The 23,031-nt window shown below is 35.3% G+C and overlaps 1 protein-coding gene across 1 annotated transcript in view; it reads left to right on the top strand.

Moving 5' to 3' along the window:
* Positions 1 to 22,150, top strand: part of FANCI (Fanconi anemia complementation group I) — a 74,272-nt gene extending 52,122 nt beyond the window's left edge. Inside the window, exons 17-25 of the mRNA XM_069841806.1 lie at positions 2,503 to 2,654; positions 4,650 to 4,846; positions 8,376 to 8,546; positions 13,964 to 14,144; positions 16,390 to 16,606; positions 20,107 to 20,179; positions 21,322 to 21,471; positions 21,620 to 21,718; positions 21,917 to 22,150. Of these exons, the coding sequence (XP_069697907.1) occupies positions 2,503 to 2,654; positions 4,650 to 4,846; positions 8,376 to 8,546; positions 13,964 to 14,144; positions 16,390 to 16,606; positions 20,107 to 20,179; positions 21,322 to 21,471; positions 21,620 to 21,718; positions 21,917 to 22,000 (1,324 nt within the window). The 3' untranslated portion in view covers positions 22,001 to 22,150. The remainder of the gene's footprint in view (positions 1 to 2,502; positions 2,655 to 4,649; positions 4,847 to 8,375; positions 8,547 to 13,963; positions 14,145 to 16,389; positions 16,607 to 20,106; positions 20,180 to 21,321; positions 21,472 to 21,619; positions 21,719 to 21,916) is intronic.
* The last annotated feature ends 881 nt before the right edge of the window (positions 22,151 to 23,031 follow it).

Below are 23,031 nucleotides of genomic sequence, written 5' to 3'. Positions count from 1 at the left end.
AATGATATCCATGTCCATGTCAGAGAGTATAGTAGCTATAGTAGTAGTTGTTAGTCATCTGTCTGAAGACAGGTCTGAACCTCACAAGTGACACCAATAAGGCATCACTCATGAGGCAACTAAGGCAGGAGATAATGGGATAGGGTGACCAGTTCCTTTCCCCCTCCATTGCATATATTGCTGACTAGTGACATTTTACACTAATGAGATTTATGTTCTTCCTTTTACACATAGCCTGTCATCTCATCAAGTGAGATGTACTGCGTGATAATACATGTAAAGTCTTAAACTAAAAAAATGACCAGCTGCCATTTGCTAAGTCCCCTTCAGAAGACTTTGCTGATTCCATGAGAACTTAGGTTTCCATGTGAAGGAAATTCTTATGCAGGACTCCACTCTGTTTTTCCTTTGTTTTGTTTGTTTGTTGCTTTTTCTGTATGTTTATAGGTGAAGTGTTATGAATAATCTATAACGAAGATGTATTCAAGGAGTAAATTAGGTGCAAAATAAACATCCTTTCCCTACATAAAGATTTTTATTTTATTATTTTTTTTTGCTTCGATCTCTGGCACTGGAGTAAATTTTTCTCCATTAATAACCAATCCTTTCCCTAGTCTTGTGAACCAGGAGCTGTCCGAAGGGGCTTAGACAAATTCACGCTACATTTTTTTGTGTCCAAGACTGTACGGGTTATTCCATATGAAATCGATCAGTAAAAAACCTTGCATTTTTTAATACTCTAATTTTTTCCCTATTTATACAAGGTGCTGAGGAGAGTGCATTTTCAAAAATATACTATCGAAAGTCAAACGTTTTTCGTATTATTGAGCGACAAGTTTAGCGTATTTTATAAAAACAAGCCTCTTTCAGTGCTCAGAACTCAGGAAACATTTACTGCAGAATATTGAACGAGAGCTTATTTTGAAGCTGACATTTGGTAGTTTATGTTAAGAAGTAATCCTTATTTTTTATTGTACACAGAGAGACAGATAATCTGATTTTACTTACTTTTAGGCTCTTTGCCAATTTGTAAAAATATAAAAAAATATTGAGAAAAAACCTTGCATTATTAAGAGGGGTTGGGCATTGTTTGCTTAGTGGTACGACAATAAGTTTCGAGGGTATTAAATAAATTATTTTCACACGCCTGGATTTGAACAGTGCAATACCACACGCACTGGCCAAGAGCTGAAGATAAGCTAGCGTTGGGCGTCATTTTACTCCTGTGTTTATGAAAACTTGTGATAAAGTTAGCTCAGCTATGTGCTGCTAGACGACACATCACATGTTTGTCTCGGCTAGCTCCTGCCTCACAGTCAGCTGGTTACTTCACACGCGTACTATTTATTTTCTTTATTTGTTATTTTCAATACTTTCTTATCAACATGCCATCAGTAAAAAATATGTATTTATTTGTACTTTCAATGCGGAATCTAACTATATATTTTTAAAATATTTTTTCCTTGGCAAAGGCGTCTTAATGAGGAAAAATCTAAATCTCTCCATTTCTATAAAAAGTAAGAAAATCTGTTTATATGTCAATATAAACTTTAATTTCTCAGCATCAAAAGAAACCATGATTTTGATCATTGGGTGAAAGGGTTTTGGAGCAACAACAGTTTAAAGTTGCTAATTTTATGAAAATACGATAAATTTAAATATTTTTAATTTAAACACTATGAAGTTCTGATGCCTCAAACTTTGCACAAAGCATTGTATCACAGGTCTCTATGTACAAAAAAGTTTTATTGTATTTAGAAATTGTAAGGTCAATTTTCACTATATTTCGGTCGATTTGAGATGGAATAGCTCGTACATATCAGCCAGAACCTCAATCAGAGGTAGAGACGAATGTAAAGATCAATATTGTGCATGTACAGTTCACGGTATGCCAGACTCCACAAAAACCAAGTTCTCCTCACCTGTGTCCTGAGAAACGAAACAAAATCTGAGAAAGTAATTTAAATTGAAATTAAAAAAAGGAGAAAAGTAAAACAAGATCACACATTCTTCGAAATTGCTCATATTTCGCTGAAAGTACAATTTATCGCGATAATATCTATTTATAGCAATAATTCGCAATAATGAGACTGGCTTCAAAGGTTTGCAATTGTAATGAAATGTAAAGAAAACTAGAAAAAGGAGCAAAAAGCACGCTTCTTATTTTTATCACATTTGTAATGATTGCGATAATTTCATGCCTTTACTAATAAATATGTTGAAAATGTATTAGAAATCATTGACAGTTCGCATGTGTTACCTATAAATGAATTTGTTTGTGATGTGGAGAAATGTTAGTTCTTTACAGACATTCACAAATAATGTACAGTAGTAAATTTGTGATTTATTATGATATTTAAGTACAGAAACTAAACTTATTTCTTTTTACATTCAATAGTTAATGATGCCAACATTATGATGAAAAATATTTAAAGCTTTGTCAGATGAAACACGGATGAGAATTACGAATACTGGGGTTGAGATTTTTGTATTTTGTTTCAGTGTGCTGTATAGTGAGTGTGTGTGTAAACTTCAGGAGTTCACTGAATTTGATATTGGTACAGCTTTCCTTGCATTGGAGTGCTTCAATGAGCTTATTGCCCTGGTTTGTTCAAATCATAAGGACAGGCTGGGACAGTTCTTGGGTGATGTAGGTAAGCTAATTACAAGCAGAAAAAAAAATATCAGGATATCCACTTGACTCAAATCGATTTCCTGTTAATAGAATACTTTATGTGCTGCAGCAAGAACTAGTGATCTGAAATTCCCAACTATCAATATTTTTCTTCCTTTCCTATTTTTCTCAATTTTTTATCTTTTTGCTCTTTTTTTTTCAATCAGTAATTTTAAAGATACGATGAAAAGCTATGTTGTCATGGAAGAGAGAGGGGTCAGTGTCTGATTTAAGCTTTTTTATGGGTTAGATGGGTTAAATGAGGGGATAGCTAAGTAACATGAGGTTGAGGTTGAGGTTGAGTAACATTAAGTCGAGGTATGTGACAAGGTTAATGGGTTAGTTGAGGGGATTATTATTTTAAGTGATATGAGACCGAGGAATTGTATGACATCATACCTTTCCATTGTATCTTTAAAATTCCCGCTCCATCGTCTTTTCTATTACCATTATTCCCCTGTCCCTCCAGCTCCATTTCTCCTCAACTATTTCCACCTTTTCGTTCTTTTTCCTTTTCTTCCTCTCTATCTTTTCTTTCATTTCCTTTCTATTTTTACCTTTATGCTTTTCTAATTTGCTTCCTTTTTCTTCCCCTTTCTTTCCATCTTCACTCCGTTCCTTTATTTGTCATGTTCTTTTTATTCTTTTGCAATCCATTGTTCTCTCTCTTTTCTCCGTTCTCTTTTTCTTCCTTTTCCTTTCTCCGTTTTTTCATTTCCTCTTCTTCAACTTTATTCATTTTTTTCCTTCCCGTTTCTTCTCTATTCTCCTTTTCTTCATTTTTTTTTCTCCATTTCATTTTCACGCTCTTTTTTCCCCCCTTTCTTCTATTCTTCCTTTTCTTTTCTTCTTTCCTTATCTTTAGTCCCTCTCGTCATTATCCTATCCCTATACCTTATTTATCTTTTCCCCTTCTCTTGCTTATCCTTTCTACTTCTCTTCCTTATCCCTTTTCCTTTACTGCCTTCTCTTTTGTTCCTTATTATTTCTCCTTTATTCCATATCCTTTCTTTCTTATCCTTTCTCCTCTTCCTTCTTCTCTTATCTGTTCTCCTTCTCTCCCTTATCCTTCCTCCTTCACTTATCCATTCCTTTTCTTCTCTTTATTATTTTTCTCCTTATCTTCTTTACCTCTTCTCCTCTTATCCGTTCTCATCATTATCCTTTCTCCTCTTTTTATCCTTTTTCCTTCTCTTCCTTATCTTTTCTTCTTCTCTTATCCTTTCTCCTCTTCCTTATCTTTTTTCCTTTTTCTTATCCTTTCTCCTTCTCTTCCTTATCTTTTCTTCTTCTCTTATCCATTCTCCTCTTCCTTATCTTTTTTCCTTTTTCTTATCCTTTCTCCTTCTCTTCCTTATCTTTTCTTCTTCTCTTATCCTTTCTCCTCTTACTTATCCTTTTTCCTTTTTCTTATCCTTTCTCATTCTCTCTTATCCTTTCTCCTTCTTTTCTTCATTAACCTTTCTCCTTCTCTTCCTTTTCCTTTCTCTTTTCCTTGTTCTTTCTCTGTTCCATTTTTTCTCCTTCTGACACATTCTCTTGTTTCTTTTTCTTCTCTTTTATTTTTCATTTTCTTCTTTTTACCATTTTCTTCCATTTCTCCCTTTTCCTTTATTCTTTTCTTTCCTTTCATATTCACTTCTCTTTTCGCTCCTCTTATTTTTCCTTTCTCCCATTTCTTTTCCCCTTTTCTACCTTTCTCTGTCATTCTTTTTCCTTTGTTACTACTGCTACTTTATTTCCGCTTTCTTTTCCATCATCTCTTTGTCTTTTTGTCCTCATATTCCTCCGCTTTTTCTTTTCTATCGTTTTCCTTCTTCTCTTTCTCCAGTCATAACTTTTTCTAAATATTCTGGTACTGGAAGTGTAGAGGAAACCGTGTTCTTGATATTGAGCTTATGTTTAGCATAATTGCTTTTAATTATATTAATTTATTGTGCAATCAGTATGTTCTTATATTAAATTTTGTATGTAGGAGATGTGCCTGTGAAAGAAGGTCAGGGGAAGCAGTTGCTGGAGATGGCAACTAAATATGAAGAACTGTTGACAAACGTGCTTGCACAAGAAGATGAATCTGAAGATGAACCTAAGGCAAAGAAGATCCCTCTCCTGCTAGTACAGGGCCTTACTCAATTAGCAATGCAAATTCAGTGCCAGGAATCAAGTACTAAGGTGAGTGTAATGATGATTCATTGTTAATAGAATTTGTAGTGGAACATCTCCAGTCACGATTTGTTTTTTTTAATTATATGTTTATTTTACGACACTTTATCAACTGCTATGGTTATCTAGCATCTGAGTGGGGTAAAGGTAATAATGCCAGCGAAATGAATCCAGGATCCAGCGCCGAAAGTTACCCAGCATTTGCCCTTATCCCTTCAGCACACACGTTGGGATAAATTTTACTCCAACAATATTCAAAAGCATTTTCAACAATGACTAAATGCTACTATTATTTTCATAGTTATAGTACCTCTCAAACAAATATAGTACATTGTTGTGGCATATTATTGGTTTAGTTGCATTTTATTTTCTGAGGTGTAAGCATCGTTTTTCAGGTTGTAGTGAATTTTTACCCCAAGAGTGTATTCATATAAAGTCAAATTTCACTTTAAAAACCTCAGGGTATAACAGATTAGGAGTCTCAGTGACAGAATAAGGCCCACAAACTCGACAAATTAATAACTTAAGACAATGAAGAAGAGTATATTGAAGGTGATGAACATGTTACTAACAGTGATCATTTATCAGATAGTGACCACAATAGTACATCTGAATAAGAAAATATGAAAATTGATGATGAAGATGATGGTGATTTATGAAGATGATTCTATATATGGTAAAAATGGTACTGTCTGGCAAAAAAAAAAATGAACACCTTTGAAACAGGAGAACAAAAGCTTGTAATATAGTCACTCATCTACCTGTTAGCAAAGGAAAAGCCCGTGAAGCCAAATTACCATTGGTTTTGCTTCATTGATGTTGACATTATAGATGTTATTGTGAATTCCACAAATATCTATATTCATTCAATGAGGATGATATAACCAGGAATGTGACGATAACAAATCCAGCACAAATAAAGGCGCATATATATCTCTTGTATTTTTGCTTTGAGTCTAAAATTATTCCTCCTAGACCTTTGGGCTAAAGATGGGATATCTCAAGAAAGTCATCCAGTGGTCGTTGTGAAAGTTGCCCGAAAAGCAAGTTTGCAAAACCAAAAATAAACATGTGTCAAAAGCCCATATGTAAAGACACTTGGTTATGTTTTGTGACAAAAAATTCTAATCGTAAACCTGAGTGATTTCTCAGAAAGGTTGCTTTTCTGTGAAGTTTTGATAATGTAATAAATTAAACCAACTAGAATAAATATGTTTAAATATAATTGAACTGTTATAAATTGAGAGTATATTCAAATTTTTTCTACAGATAATTAGTAACAAAAATTCTGTAAAAATTTAATTTGTTGTAAATGTGAAGCTAGAACTAAACATTTAAATTACATAAGATACAAAAAAAAAAACCCATATACATAATTGTTTCTGATATTAAAATACTGGGATAAAAATATATCCCGCGCATGTGCTGATGATATACAGTTCTACACATGTGGTGAAGGGTTAATGGCTTGACGGAAAACCTCGGAAAAACCTCAATCAGGTAACTTGCCCCAATCAGGATTTCAACAAAATCGATTTTGAGATTTTGTCATAAATACTCATGTGAAGTGTGTCTTACTCATGTATTTTCTTTTTTGCTGTTAACTGTATTTGTTCATCTTTGTTGTTTTGAGTCTATACGTCTGAAATATGCATATTTGAAATATCTGAACTGAAGTTTTTATTAAATAATTACATGTCACATTTTAAGTTGTTTTTAATCGGTATTTAATGACTGTTTAAACTGCTTGGTTGTCTAATGGACTGAGTACCATAAAAATGAATTTCTTCTTAAGAAAAATTCGTTTTAGAATTTCAAAATCTTGGTGTTATTGCCAATTTGGCAGTGTAATTATAAAATGTTATATATTATGCAAGTTTTATAATCCTGGCTTAAGATACTAAACATGATGAGAATGGTATATATGCAGGATTTTCAGCATAAATTCATGGCTGCAGTTATTTGTTGATAAAATGGCAGAACAAAATGTGTGGTCGAAAAAAAAAAAGAGACTGAAGTTATGAAAATATTACTTAAACATACATTAGCATTGAGATTTCACGAATAAACAAGGATTACTGGAATTCGTTTAAAAACTTCAATTATATTTTTTTGCATTGTAACACGAATTTGCTACTCAAAAGTGCGTTGTTTGAGGTTATGGGAAGTGTAAAGAAATGGTGCAAATAATTGGCAATCGCGATTTTAACAGATCTCTGCTAATGGGTGATTGAGAAGAGATAGTTTTGCTAACATGAGTCTGAAGATTCGCCATGGGATTACTTGACTTTCTCCTTATTATTGGGGAAAATCTTCTTTTCTTCTCTCGGTTGGGTAGCCTCATAATGTGTTTTTCCCCAGTATTTCCCTCCCAGGTATTCGAATGAGAGGATAATTTACATCCGGAATCTTTTACTATGGAAAGACTCATCACGCCATGTTTGTAATTTTTCTTGGGAAAGATAACTGTGGTAGCTTCCATAGCTTTCTGCACATCACTCTCTCTTGTCACATCTTGAAAGATACCAGGAGGCCTCAGCGTGGAGGTGACTAATTAGGCCCTCTGGACTTCATCAAAATTCACTATAGGGTTAAATATCAGTTTTGTCAGGGTTTTACCTGATCAGAGATCGGGAAATCCCAATTAACCTTTGCCCTGAACAAATAATATATTGAAGAGAGAATTCCAACTCCCAAATAGAGGAAAATTTCCAGAACTTTAAGATAAGTTACCAGTTTCCTTGCTTAAATCACGCACCCTTCAGTTTGATTACAAAATTATGGTGGAAAATGTATGTGAATTATACGAGTAAATGTGATAATTCTTTTGACGAATTGCAAGATATATTTAAGGACACATTTATATGTGCTATGATTTGTGGCCATCTCGACCTCGTATCTGTTCCCTTGTGACTCTTATCTGTATGCTACTCCAAAAGACAAAGCTTGTAGAAGGATTAACAAACAACATCAGTTGTAAAATAACTTGCATGTCACAAAAAAAGTTCAGAGCATAATGGTCAAATTTTTAAGCAGGCACTAAAAATCCTTGGCCAGAGAAACGAGTTAATATCAGCATCTCCTTGCTTAATCAGGTAACTATTAAATAAATGAAATCATTACTTTATGTTGCTGTCTAAATATATGCTTGAAAATGTAGGTGAGCTTTTTAACTGACAACTATGATCAGTCTTATAACATGAAAATTGTGTACAGTCTTACAGAGACTGCAGTCTAGAATTCAACTGTTGACTCTGTATTTGACTATCTGAAAGTGCAAAATGGATTTTGTTCATATTCAATAGGTACAGCATTTGTTTTCTAGAATTCATTATCGTCCTCATCTTCTTCTTCGTCTTTGTCGTCGTTTTTCATCTTCATCTTCATCATCGTGATCATCTTTATCTTTATCTTTATCAACTCGTGTCTTAGGCCAGAAGAATGTAATGAACACTTTCTAGTGTTTTAAGAATTTCATTGTGAGTAACATGAAGTGAACAGTAGATGCTACATTAAGTGGATTTTTTTTTTCTTCCAGGTACTGAACTGGGTGAAGTCATTTGCCAAGGACCAAGTACTAACAGATTCGAACCTAATAAAGAAGGTCTTGTCACTGCTGTTTACATTAGAACTACGCTGCAAAGGATCTAGTCAGCTCTATGATCACATTGCCATGCAACTTTGTGATTTGATCGGCATTGTTGAGAATGTGAGTTGTATACCATATATACGCAAATACTGCGTGCTATCAAATAATCCATGCACCATAATTTTAGGAGAGAAAAAAAAAGAAAGAAAGAAAATTGATTGTAATTTGTGTTTTATTTGCAAGAAATTAATCCTACATAATGGTGCACTCCAAAACTAAATAGATTTTAAGAAACACATCATAATTTTCACATGCTGTTGTAGAAGTATTGGGATCTCTACCTACAATAGCAAAACAAAAAGAAAAATTCGAATTACAATTTTTATAAATTTAATATTAATACGTACAATAAAATATTAAAGTCATGCTCTCCTCTTACCTTATTCATCATCATCATCATCATCATCATCATCATCATCATCATCAAGGTCCGAATGCTTTGCTTTTTGGCCGCAAAATCCCTAGCGATTTCTAGAAGTTGCAAATACAACTTTCACTGACATCATACTTCCTTCCTGCTGCGCGGTTTCCAATGTTCTCTGCATCTTCAATCATGCTAAGTTTTTCTTTAGCCATGAACGAGTGATAACGACTTCACTTCTAACGTACTACTGATGCCACACAGACCGAGGCGCGAGGTCGGACAATACCATAGTATAATGAGATCCAGTGTTTGAGGCAAAGCGGTACCAACCTTATTTCAAATAATGCGCGCAACCCAATTTTCTTTGCTAAATTCCAGAAAAAAATATGCGCGGAGTATTTGTGTAATACGGTATATGTATTTTTATCAGTTCATTTATAGCTCAGTCGTGTGATATCTTTTTACTAAATTATTAGATAGGCTAGGTAGTAATGACACAATTCATCTTCTAGCATTTTAATATGAGGTGCGCAGCGCACAAATGGTCCAACCCACAAAATATACATATTGAATTTTTTGCCTTAACGAGCTTCTCATATTGTTCTCTTGAAAGTGTAAATCGGCCTAATCATCATTCCCAGTTTTTCCATGAGAATTCAGCACAATTAGTTTGTGTATCCACTTTGCGCATTGTTACTAAGAGGTAAAGTGGAAATATAATTTTGTGGGTTGATTTATTTGTGCACTGAGCAACTCATATAAGAGTGTCAAATTTTTGTTATTCTTACAATACCTAAGTAGTCATTGTCGATATCGGCCTGTTTTTCCTTTCTTTATTTTATATATATTAATTTTTTTCGTAAGAAGAAATCGTCAGAATTTTCCGATGTTTACTCTATATAAATGCTTTTCAAGCAGTCATGCTTATTTTGTGATCTTAAAGTTGCAACTGTCCGTGATCAGATTAAACTAAAGACCATGGGATTTAAAACTGGGGCATTATTATAAGCAATCCTTCATTTATGGCTTTCTTGTGTGGTGTGATATCTGAGCAGACAAACCTTCACCTATAATCTATGCAAGCTATTTGTCATGTAATCCAAAAAGATGTAAACATATCGTGTAACAATACTTTTATAATAATTAACCAGTTGGAAGTAGTGTGAAGTTTACACCATTATGATATTCTTGATAGGCAATGGTGGGTACTGGAGGGAAGGCTCGCAGATACTGTCCTTCCTGTGGAAATGATTTAAAATACTTCTTCATTTTTCACTTGTGCGACAAGTTTCATTGTATAACAACAGTGTCATTGCTATATCGATGACTAAGAACCAGTCTGTTCTAAGTCCAACTTTTTATAAGAAACAAATCTGTGTTTCATTGTGTTTCAGTTCTTGTCTGCATGTACGAATCGAACAAAATTCTAAATATTCCTCTCCATAAGGTTTCTATGAAGCTATTCCAAATTGTTTCATGAAGCTTTGAATGTCAGGAGCTTAAAATAGCTCTCCTGAAAAAAAAAAAAAAAAATAGTAAAATGGACTTGGAACAGTCTGGTTCTGGGCCATCGATATGTTGTAAACTAGCTCATGTATTATATATAAATGCAATCTTAATTACTCTGGGCAACACACAATAGCAGATTGGACTCTAGTCAACTTCAGCTGTGCTATTGAACATGATGTTGCTATGACAACAATTGTGACCACTCCACACTGCTGGTACTATAGACATATGTTCAGGCAGAATACTGACGAATCCACTCATGATAGAAATGGAGTGTCAGTTAAAATATTTATGTTGCTTAAAAACACTTATGCTTTATTTGAGAACAAGTGTCTACGAGTCTGTCTGACGAATATGAATGGGTGTCATTTCACAATCCATTTGTTTGAACTAGCTAGATATAGTGAATATAACATCATGAAAGCTAGACATACAGAGTGATTCACGAGGATTTACTGTCCTTTACGGAGCTTATTTCTGAAGACATATTGAGCAGAAAATGTCATATAAACATAGTTCCTGTTCTCAATATTGTTTGTAAAATACGTTTGTTCTTTAGTTTAAAGGTAAAAGAATAATGCAAATAGAGAATGAGCCATTCAGAAGTATCTTTAATTGGCAAGTATTATGAAGCTAAAAATGTGCTGTGAACTCCTTAGTTGCTTCGTACAGACATCTTTTTCTATTTTTAACTAGAAAATTACATTATTCTTATGCACTTATCACAACAATTATCACACCACTTCCACTGACTTAATTATTTGCAGTTCAATTTTGCATCATAATTTACAGTCTTGGAGAGTTTACAACACATTTTAAAAATTGTCGCCGTCCACTTGAGTACACTTGGCCTCATGCTTGTGAATGGCACTCGTCATGCTACATAACTGCATACGGCTATGTTTGATTTCTGTAGCGCTTACGCTGGCTGCTGACTGCACGCTGACCAAGCTCATGCGTTCACAGCAATGTGTTCCAATAACGAAACGTAACTTTGTAAATATTGAGAATAGGACCCATGTTTATATGACATTTTTTGCTCAGAATATCTTCGGAAATAAGCTCCATAAAGGACTATAAATCCTCTTGAATCATCCTGTATATCTAAAAAAAATTAAAGATAAACCTATTCAAAGCCATCATCAAATATATTGTGGTATATAGCAGTGTACTCTCTCTGGAGAAACTAAATCTATCCTGAGTGTACGGGAAAGGAAAGTACTCAGGAAGATTTATGGTCCAGTTTTTGAAAATGGTGTATGGAGTATCTGAGCTAATTTGGAGATGTACACAGATACAGATATTGTCACTGACAGGATGAAGAAAGGCAGAACACCAAAAACCTCTTTGGCTGCTAAAATAATTGGACCAAAGAAAAAAGCTGGATGACCTAAACTACGCTGGATTGATTATGTCCAAAATGATATAAAGGAAATTGGTGTTGAAAGCACAGTTATACTGAAAAGATCATAGTGCCAAAGAAGAAGAAGAAGAAGATATAACGAATGCGACAGAGTATATGACTCTTCACATTTTGGGCAGTACATGAAGTGCTGTGTGTGAAGTGTGGCATCTGGGGCAGAAACATGGACATTGCTATGAAGTGAAGAGAAATGACTAGAAGCATTTGAAATGTGGATATGGAGAAGGATGGAGTGTCTAAAATAGATGGTGAGATGGTATTTGGCGAAATGAAGCTGAACATTCGCCATGCAAAGCTCGTAAAAGATTCTCCCTTCTAAAAAGACTAGCAGGAAAGAAATGGGGATGCTCTAGAAATACTTTGAACATTACATACAAAATGTTAATACAGCCAGTGCTGACACACTGCGGAGAAATTTTAATTACTTCACCTTTCATAAACGAAATAGAATATGTTCAAAACCAAGCTCTCAGACTCATTACTGGTGGAATCAAAACAACTCCAATAGATTCTATGAGATTCCTCACTAATATTAACAGCATCAAAATGACAATAGAAGAAAAAGCACTGATTCAATATGAAAAACTTATCAGATTACCAGGAAACAATTGGCATTCATACAGTCCTCTATGTAGATTGAAAACTCAAAAAAGTTTCATATCCATTATTTAGGAATTAAAACAGAAAATCAATGTCCCGAATTTAAAAGAAAACTTACAAATTAAACCGAACCCTTTAACTCTATTAAATATAGAATATAATCTAAATTTAACAGAAGAAATACTGAAATCAGAAGTAAACACTGAAATACTGAAACATTTGTCTTTAGAGACAATTAATATTAGGTACCCTCCACAAAACTGACTTCATTTATACACCAACAGATCCTTGATCTCCAGAGAACAAGGTGCCGGTGCAGGTGCTACGTGCTGTCTCTTCTCACTTTATAGATCTCTTGGATATGGAACAACAAGTTTTGATGGTGAAATCATTGCAATAAGTGAAAGTCCCAGGAATCTTCTATGCCACATCAGTAAATTTAAGAATGCAGTTATATTGTCACACTCCAAAGCAGTTATTCTATCAATAGTCTCTAAACACACACCTTCATCTCAAACAGCAGAAATAACTAAAATGCTCTCTCAATTAATATCACTCAATAAAAGAATTGTATTCCAATGGATACCATCCCATTGTGGAATCCTGGGAAGCGAGAATGCGGATGCTTTAGCAAAGAAGGGCAGCACTACTACTTACAGACCTGTTACTAAATTTACGTATTACTCTGTGGAAAGATTTATTAAATCTACATACTCAGACTTCAAGAAACAAAATTTGATAACTCAATCCCAAGGGAAAAAATGGAACTCTCTGCATCAGAATCCACAGTTAATTCCCGATTTACCACGAAAATCGTCTGTAGCTGCATTTAGATTGGCAACAGGCCATGATTGTTTGGCCAAACACCTGCATAGAATTGGAATATATCAGTCCCCTAACTGCCCACTGTGCAACTCAAACCAAGAAATGGATTCGGAACACCTCAAAATCTGTGCTTCATTGGCTGGCCATGATAATATCTTTGAAAAATATTGGAGTGCAAGAGGTCAAATGACTTTATTGTCAAACGCCTGGCATTAGAAAACAACAGTAACATTCGCCATGTGCTTATTATTTAATTGCCATACAATTGAGGAAAACCTCGGAAAAACCCAACAAGATAATCAGGCTAAGCAGGAATTGAATCCATGCTTGAGTGCAGCTCTGAATCAGCAGACACAGAAGCTACTGCCTAGTGTACGCAGTTGGCTCGAGAACTATATAAAAAGACTAGCAGTACTAAGATCCAGATCACAAACAGGCTAAGTCTGTCTCGCTGAATATCTGTATCCTGCAATATGTATTCTCCAAAGGAACTTGGCAGTACCGGAGAAAACAACTGCCATCACATCAAAATGTACACATAGATGGGAATGACGTGACAAACTGATAGTGGGATGTCAGAAGCAGAAGATTTAAAGTCATGTCTGATGTCACTGAAAAACAAACAACAGTTTAGTTTTTTTTTAGTTTGTATATCTGTCCCTCTGTTTTTTGTGTCACTCTTTCTTCATGATCACCATTTCATATTATATCTGAATAGCTTCTATTATTGAATAAAGGGTTATATTGCTTTTACAGGGTGAAGAATTGGAAAAATACACATCATACAATGTTGTGAAGGCTGGCACTGAGACTACAGCTCTGCTGTTACTATGTGATACTGTAAAACAAATGCTAGAACACGTTGAATGGGTGCTGGCACGATTGCGAGCAGAATATATCGCCATGACACACTCAGTTGCTGACAAGCTGGCAGCCAGTAAGTACTGAGAGAATGGTGCTGAACGGGACTCATGTTCTCATGTTGTTATCCTCAGTAGTTTAGTAGTTTTATGCTTATCATTAAATCTGAAATTTGCAAGTTCAAATTCAATTGAAAGAGTGGTTTTTAAGATATGTTAAAATTCACTTTCATTTGAGAGAGAATTGAGTACTGATATTCTTGCAAGAGACGACTCTGCTGTAGTCTACTTATAGGTCAGAACCCTACTTTCCATATTTATATAGGATGATTAAAAAAAAACGACTTCACAACTTTGGAAGCTTACGAAAATTTATTGAGAAGACTTATATAATTGGTTTTAATGTCATTTGATAGCAGAGCATGATAAGTTTTAATTTTGTAGTACAAAATTCTATCATTGCGAGCATTAGCAGCATTCATTTCAAAATGGCTGCGTTCACAGGTGTAGAGCATGCTCATTGTGTGTTTTGGTTTGAAGAAACAAAATCTGCGACAAGAGTTCAACATAATTTTTGCACCCAGTTGGCAAGGATCCTCCCAACAGTTTGTTCTTGGCATAGGCCTTTTGTTATGACTGTTTTGTTAGCCATACCAAATCTCCAGGATCACCATGTGTTACTGATGCAGTCGTGAAACGAGTAAGAGATAGCTTTGTTTGGTCCCCAGATTTGATGCCCTCAATTTCTTTCTTTGGGGGTTCATTAAGGACCAGGTGTTTGTATCACCCTTACCTGCCAATCTCACTGAGTCAGAAACCAAATAACACTACAGTTGTAGAAGTGACACGCATATGCTGTGTCGAGTTTGGGAAGAAATTGCATTCCATTATTTAAAAAGAATATATATTAGGTCTTCTTCTGCTGCATATTTTTGGCTATTACGTATTTTCAAACTTTCTGGGGCCATCTCTCTTTGGTCATTCTCCTCCTGTTGCTATACCACCTCTGTTCTTTGGCTTCGACTGTCTCAAGTATTGTTCTATCATCTTCGGCCATACTTATTATTTCCTCATTCCGCACTCTGTCCATTATTGTTAGATCACAATTTCTTTGCTAGTAATTCATTTCTATCATTATCAATAGTTAAACATACACTCTCCCTAATAAACGACAAATGCATCACAGATACACATCATGCATAACATGGCCCACCGAAGTGGTGTGCAACTTGAAAATGGTCACAGTCCTGTCATTTGTCTGGAGTATGTGGAACCCGAATCACGCAAGTAAAGCGGGTAGGCATTAGATAACCGCACACACACGATTTATTTTTTATTCTTCTCTGTTACTTTCCACACTTCAGTACCACATAGGGTGATACTTTTCACAATAGTTTTATGCAGGCACCTTTCACATATTTTACTGTATTCTTGCTCCATATTATAGGATGTAATTTTCTTATTGTAGCTTTACCTTTCATATCTTTTTTGTTATCTCGTGTACTTCATTTTGTGATATTTGTGTACTCAGGTAAATCAATTTCTCAAAAGGGTTTTACTACTGATTCATCTATTGTTTTTAGAATCTCAGCATACCCTTATACTGCCATGTATTTAGTATTGTCAAAATTGATACCTAGTCTCCATTTAGAATATTCCTTCTGGAGTTTTCGCAGGATATAGAGAACATCACCATCTTTAGCAAAGATTACCTTATCATTTGTGAAGCCAAGTGAATATAATGTATCTTCATTAGTCTTAATACCCATTTTTCCATGCTTCATTCTCCAGATTCTTAATGCTTCATTAACATAAATTTGAGATAAAGTTGGCATTATATAGCATTCCTGTCAGTAACCTTTATTTCTCTATAAGATTTCTTCCAACTTTTACAAGGTTTATATTTTCACTATACACCTCTTTCACAACTTTAATTAAATAAGTTTTCATACATTATTCCTCCATTGCCTGCCAAAGCTTAATTAAAGGCATACTGTTATAATCTTTTCTTAGATCGGTAAACATAAGATGTGTTCCAAGTTATATGAAAGACGTTTATCTGTTATTTACATAATACTGAAGATGTTATCAACACATCAGCGCCCAGCTCTGAACGCATATCCGTCTTCAGTGTCACTAAAGTCAATAAAATATAGATAAAGAACTAAATTGTTGTGAAACGTGTAAAACATATGGCATTAAGTGTTATGACTTTGCTTTAAAATATGATTAATTCGTCGTCTGTGGGCTTATTTTTAGCTTTACTGAATTCTGTTTTTCATACCTTGTGGCTTAAGGGATATTTATGGTTGTATTTTCTAGAACGAGAGCTCCTGAAAAGCAAGGAGCATGATGTGGTGAATCAAGTCAGCCACTGTGTTCAGATTCTCAATTACGTCAGCAGCCTTGCTCTTGAGCCAGGCCCTTTGTCGGATGCCGTCTTGAAGTTGCTGACTCACCAGTACATTGTGCTGTCTGCTCTTACCAAGTACTTCATTCTGCGAACTACCAAGACAAATGCTGCCTTTCAGGCTGCAAAGTATGTATTTGTGCTTTTATATTACTGGCACATTGGTCTGTTACTAGACATGCCATTCAGTAGTTCATTCAATCCAAATCATGAATGATAGATTTGTAAGAGGGCGATGAAAGTTTTTAGTATGGATTTTTTCAAAATGGGATTAAAGCCAGAATCACTGCCTTGGTGTTATTGGCTGACATTTCGACCGCTGTGTTGTGGCCATCTTCAGAGCAGTTGTTGGATAAGGAAATAGTCTGCCAGCTCTTATATATATAGTAGTCTCGATGGGGGGAGTAATTGCTGTGATAGGTCGTAGGTTCTCCTTCTGGCATCTGATTGGTCCTATGTGGTCCAATCCAGTTGAGGTTTGTATGAAGGGGAGTATTCATATTAAATACTGGCCCTCATAAGGTCCGAAAGAGTGACCTTGATACCAATCCAGTTGGAGTCTGTATGAAGGGGGGTATTCATATTAAATACTGGCCCTCATAAGGTCCGAAAGAGTGACCTTGATACCGCGCCCGATGTCCGGATGAAGGGGGGGGGGGCGCCGCGTACATGTGGAGACCTGGCTTCTCGTTCCTAAGAATGATCTTGGAATACTCCCCTTCATACAGACCTCAACTGGATCGGACCACGTAGGACCAATCAGATGCCAGAAGGAGAACCTACGACCTATCACAGCAATTACTCCCCCCATCGAGACTACTATATATATAAGAGCTGGCAGACTATTTCCTTATCCAACAACTGCTCTGAAGATGGCCACAACACAGCGGTCGAAACGTCAGCCAATAACACCAAGAAAACGCGGTAGAAGCCCTGAAGCTTATCCACACACCGTAATATGTAGTATGTTTTAAGTTTATGTGCGAATTACAGTTAACAGTTTAATCACAGTTATTCGTATTAAGTTTTTCTATGTAATATATTATTTTTCACATTCGATCTCAAGGTCTTGCTTTTCAAGTGTAACTCAATTATATTTAATTAATACAATTGAGGACCGTTTTTGCAAAACTTGCTAACTGCAAAATTTGCAAAATTGAGATTTTTATGGATTCGTTAACATAAGGCACGTCTCTACATGATGTTCAAAGCGTCTTAGTAAAATTGGGTTATTTCTCTCCATTGTAGTGTGTCAAAATGTGATCGTTTTTTCAAAACCTGCTTTCTGCTATAAGTGAGAGAGACAGCAAAACTTGATTGCTATAGTGTTTTGACTCTCCTGTAAAATTTAGTCTTTTCAGTTAGCAAGTTTTGCAAAAACGATTTCCAATATAGTTTATGTATGATTTGGAACTTCAATGGTGAGGAACATGTATTTTTTGTTATTATTAGCCTATTGTATTGTGCTTTATGTTAGCATTATGCAAAGTGTCTCAGGAGCAATAAAAATACTTCAGGATAAAGTAGTTTGGGTAAATCTACATCAGTTTAACCTGTTGTATCTCTGTCCGAAATGTAACAATTTGGAAGTTACTAATGGGCGAACTTTTAAAAGGAGAGAGACATTACAGACGTATTTCTACGTTTTAGAACATTGTGAGATGATACATTGCAGAAAACGCTGCATCTTGTGTTGTTCCAATAAGTTTATTTCATAATTAAGTACAAACTCATTAAGAAGTAAAATAATTAGACAAGACAAATTACTAAGGTTGCCCTTATGGATTCCATGAATTGTAAATTCATATCGGGAACAGGTACTGATTCTCTTTCCAATCTCAATAAAACACTTGGTAGCTTACCAGTTTCAGATGACATCTGGTAAATACAGAAAAACACAAAGCTAGATGGAATTTTTCGATTGGGAAAACGTCGTACTTATTCCTGTACAGCAGCAAATGCATTGCTATCACAAAATCCGTAAACAAAAAGCATGTCAACATATTCACTATGCGAATACACAAAATAAATGTCAGGTGAACATGTATTCAGTTGTGTGTGTCGTGCTGGTGTTGCGGTTCTCAGATGCTGCAGTATGCAAAAGATCTGGTGTAACACATCACGTACATGGAACCGCAAGATGTTCCAGTATTTCTCCCTTTAATTTCTCCCCAACTGTTAGACTTTGGACATAGGTGTATCGGATTAAATTGATGTAGGTTAGCCCAAACTACGTTATCCTGAGGTATTTTACATTCCTTCTGAGACACTTATATATTTGTATTTGTATTGTAACTTTTAATTCAAATTAATAATGTAATTTTATTCTCACAGCAATAATCACTTTCTATAATTGAATGTAAACACTCCTGTCAACAAGGGATTTCCACTCCACACAGTAACACAGTATTCGTTATTGCACTCCACAGACGACAATGACAATTTACTTGGAATATTGAGAACAACAATGTACTGCTAATCTTAACTAATGTTCACAAAGCACTATTTACAACACAGAACTGTCAGTTCTCAGTTCACAGTTCGTTTGCTTTGGCTAGTTCTTCTAGCTCAGTCACTCGAGGTCACAGTATCTCGAACCCCAGACCTTCAGAGACAGTCCACTGAACTTCGAACTGCAGTCCACTGCACTCACACAGCTGCGGACACACTCACACAAGTCGAACTCCGGTCTCGAAGCTGGCTTCACTGCTACACTGACTGGCTGCTGACCAAAAACTAGCAAAGGCTGCAACTAACGTAACTGCTCAAGTTCACTTGCGTGTCGTATTTATAACTAAATCATAGTTTTCAGAGAGTACACGATTTCGCGATCAATCTACAGATACCAAGAAGATGGCGCCTCTCGAGACTTCTGGATTTCTCCCCTCAGTCACCAGCTGCTTTACTTTCCCCTCTCTGCTGCGGTCGCCGTCTCTTTACGTCGTGCCTTGCCGCAGCGACCATCGTTTCGTCTCCTCTCTGCACCGCGCCCTCAGTGCTCCACGGAGCTCGCTTCGTCTATCAGGCCTCATGTCTTCTCGCACGCCCCCCTTGTGTGGGACACGTGATCGACTCGACGTGGCTGTCACAGTATTATTTGAATAATAATTGAATTGAAGTGATGCAGTAAGCCTTCAAAGTAGAGACAGAGAAAAAATAAATTAACAGTTCTGAAAATGAAGCAATTTGTTGTGAACCACTTCTAAGTGTCACACTTGGCATGTCGTCAATACTTTGAACAACTGGTTCTTTGTCTTTCTTTCTCATCCTTAAAGTTTACAACCTGCGTGACACCTCTATAGTTTCCCCATACTGAGATGACTCTATGGGGATTTTCCTACTTTCCCAAGCTGTTGGAGAATTCTCTCTTCTCTCACTTCTGTCATTTTTACTAAGCTTGGAGAAATTTTGACCCACTAGCTTGGTCATCCATTAAGGTCTTTTGGAGGCTATATAAAAAAAGAGTGTGTCTGGCCGTTACTATTCTCTCTCTCGCTAATCAAGTATGAACTTTTCTTGCTTGTTGTTGCTTTTTTACATATTGCAATAATTGTCGATAATCCGTTGTATTCACTTGTTTTGCTCTTTTATGTGTGTTTTGTGTATGCTACATCGATTTTTCATTACAGGTTTGAAATGGTGGTGAAGTTAGCCGGAAAGTACCTCTCGCCACATGTGTACAATTTGATTTCTCACATTGAGGTATGTTGCTTTGAAGGCATTTGATTTCTGTTGTTAACCGATACCTTACTGCTGAATATTGTGATACTTGTACTACATAATTGCTAAAAACCAGTCATAGGCCTAGCATATTGTTGTTATTATTATTATTATTATTATTATTATTATTATTATTATTATTATTATTATTATTATTATTATTATTATTATTATTCCAGCTTTCGTATTCCTACAAAAGAATTCAGAGTTCACAAAATTTTCTATACTAGAAATTCTCAATCTCTTTCTCCGGTCTCTAGAAGTATAAAAAATGCCAATATGCATAATTGTAATTTCGATCCATTTAATGTATAGTACCGTAGTGATAAATTGATTTGTATTATGTAATCTGTAAGGTATTTATGTTCATATGTTTCTTTATTAATTCTTTGTCAGTTGATATTATAGGTTATGTTTTAATTCACATTAATCATCATAATCTTTATTATTGTTACATCTCAGTGTATTTATTATTTATTTTGTATTGTACTAATGTGCTGGCCAATTATATTGTCCTACACACAAATATCAATAAATAATAATAATTATTATTATTGTTATTCTTATTCGTATTGTTATTGTTCACCTGATGGATATATCGTACTTCACTAAGGATAGACAATTTCGTTACTAGTTACAAAGATGTGACATGTTAGTTTTCTCTGCAATTGTTATTGAATTGTATTTTTTCTGCAATTTTATCTCAATCATACATTAATACTTGTAGATTGTTCTCTGTGGTAACTTACTTACTTACAAATGGCTTTTAAGGAACCCGAAGGTTCATTGCCGCCCTCACATAAGCCCGCCAGCGGTCCCTAACCTGTGCAAGATTAATCCAGTCTCTATCATCATACCCCACCTCCCTCAAATCCATTTTAATATTATCCTCCCATCTACGTCTCGGCCTCCCTAAAGGTCTTTTTCCCTCCGGTCTCCCAACTAACACTCTATATGCATTTCTGGATTCGCCCATACGTGCTACATGCCCTGCCCATCTCAAACGTTCTCTGTGGTAACTAATGTCACAATATCATCATTGAATATTATATGGTTTTATTAGTCAAAGAGATATCTATATGGTATTTTCTAATAGTACATGGTGTGTATTCTTTTCTTTGTAGGCCAATCAGAAGAAGAAAAGAACCAAGAAGGAAGTAGATCCGTTACTGATGAAGTCAAAAGTTCTCAGGGAGACACGATACATTCCCAAACTAGTATTTGAGATGGAACAGTTTGAGAAGTGTGTTATTGAATTATCCAAAAAATCTAAGGTAAGTTGTGCTGTTTCACTTACAGGTATATCGGGTTAAATCAATATAGGTTAACCACAATTACAGTATCTGGAAGTATTTTACATTCCTCCTGGGACATTTCTTATATAAAGCAAATCATTCACTATTTCTGTGTGTCTTGTTGCAGGTTGATTTGATGAATTATGTGAAATTGAGCACTCACCGAGATTTCCGAATACAGTTGAAACATATGCAGTCAGCAGATGATCAGGATCATTCAATTAATGTAAGTAAGTCATATTTTTGCTTGAAATAGCAAAGCTGTGATTATATTACATGACATTTGTATTTTGTTATTATAGTATTTACTTAAAATTGCTTCTGTGATTCATTCCTTTGTTCTCAAATGCAGGAAGGAATAATTATACACATCTTACTTTTCAGATATCTATGATTACTGATTTGCTTATTTATTTACTTACAGGAATCTGCCAGTGAAGCAGGCAATGACAACAATGATAGCACTATTGGAAAGGAACCTCCAAAGAAGAAAGCTCGGAAGCAGTGAAATGTTACTGTATTTGCTTGCACATTATTTCGTGGCTGTGATTATTTGCATTTAGTTTTATGTAGAAAAAGTGTCGCTGTAGTGTTAAAACAGTGTGTGTGGGAGGGAGACTGGTGACATGGTCTCACTCTTAATTACTACATAGGTAGGGATTGGAATTTTTTGTTGAGTTCAAAGTGCATAATGTGGGATTTTCAAATGGGAACATTGGTGTTTTCAGTTGAATTTTTCGGTATTTTCATAATATACAGCTTTAATAGCACGATAAATACCCTAGCTTTGTAAATACATTTTAGAAAAAAAGATTTACATTTTCTGTTGACAAACCAGACAAAATATTATTGTATGATGAAAAGAAGCATTCGTAGTCTGCATTTGCACATGGCATCTGTATAACTCGAAGCACATATTGTGCAAAATCAGAATAGTCTATGGTCATTCCTAGCAGCACAGAAATAATGTCCACTTCTTCACCAGAGCTCGTCTTGTTTTTCACCACTCTCTGCAATTCACTGTAGCTGTTATCACTGCAGTGTTACACATATAAGAACAGAATTCGACACATGACTACTTTTGCAATGTACTTAAATTGAGGAACGTTTTTTCAAAAACCGAATCTATGTGAAATTTTTTTTTTTTTGTAATAGACTTGAAAGTTGTAATTATTTTTAGCGGTTTTTTTCGCGATATAAGTGTCGAATCTAGCATCTTTAAGACATCTGTGCTTCCAGCTGTAAAAGAATAATACATTCTGATTTTTTTTTTTTTCAAGGAAAATTTGTGGATGTTTTTTCTAAATCCGATAACTGTACAGCATAATAATTTGAAATTTACACGTAAGAACATAATTGTCTTCTTTTAAACAGATTTTTTATGTTCTCTTGTATTACTCATATTCAGTGAAGGAAGTGGAAAAAAACCAGAGGCGATATGCTACCCCAAGATTTTCCTCTGGCATACTGCCCGTGCCTCACTTCCTGAGCTGTTTCTTTGTGGGGCGAGAGGCAGAGGGAGTGAGTGGGAGGTCCTGG

The sequence above is a fragment of the Periplaneta americana genome, chromosome 12, assembly GCF_040183065.1.
Source record: "Periplaneta americana isolate PAMFEO1 chromosome 12, P.americana_PAMFEO1_priV1, whole genome shotgun sequence".
In the NCBI taxonomy this organism is placed as follows: Eukaryota; Metazoa; Arthropoda; class Insecta; order Blattodea; family Blattidae; genus Periplaneta; species Periplaneta americana.
The sequence above is the reverse complement of the archived record's forward strand: the minus strand, read 5'-3'. Positions and strand labels throughout refer to the sequence as shown.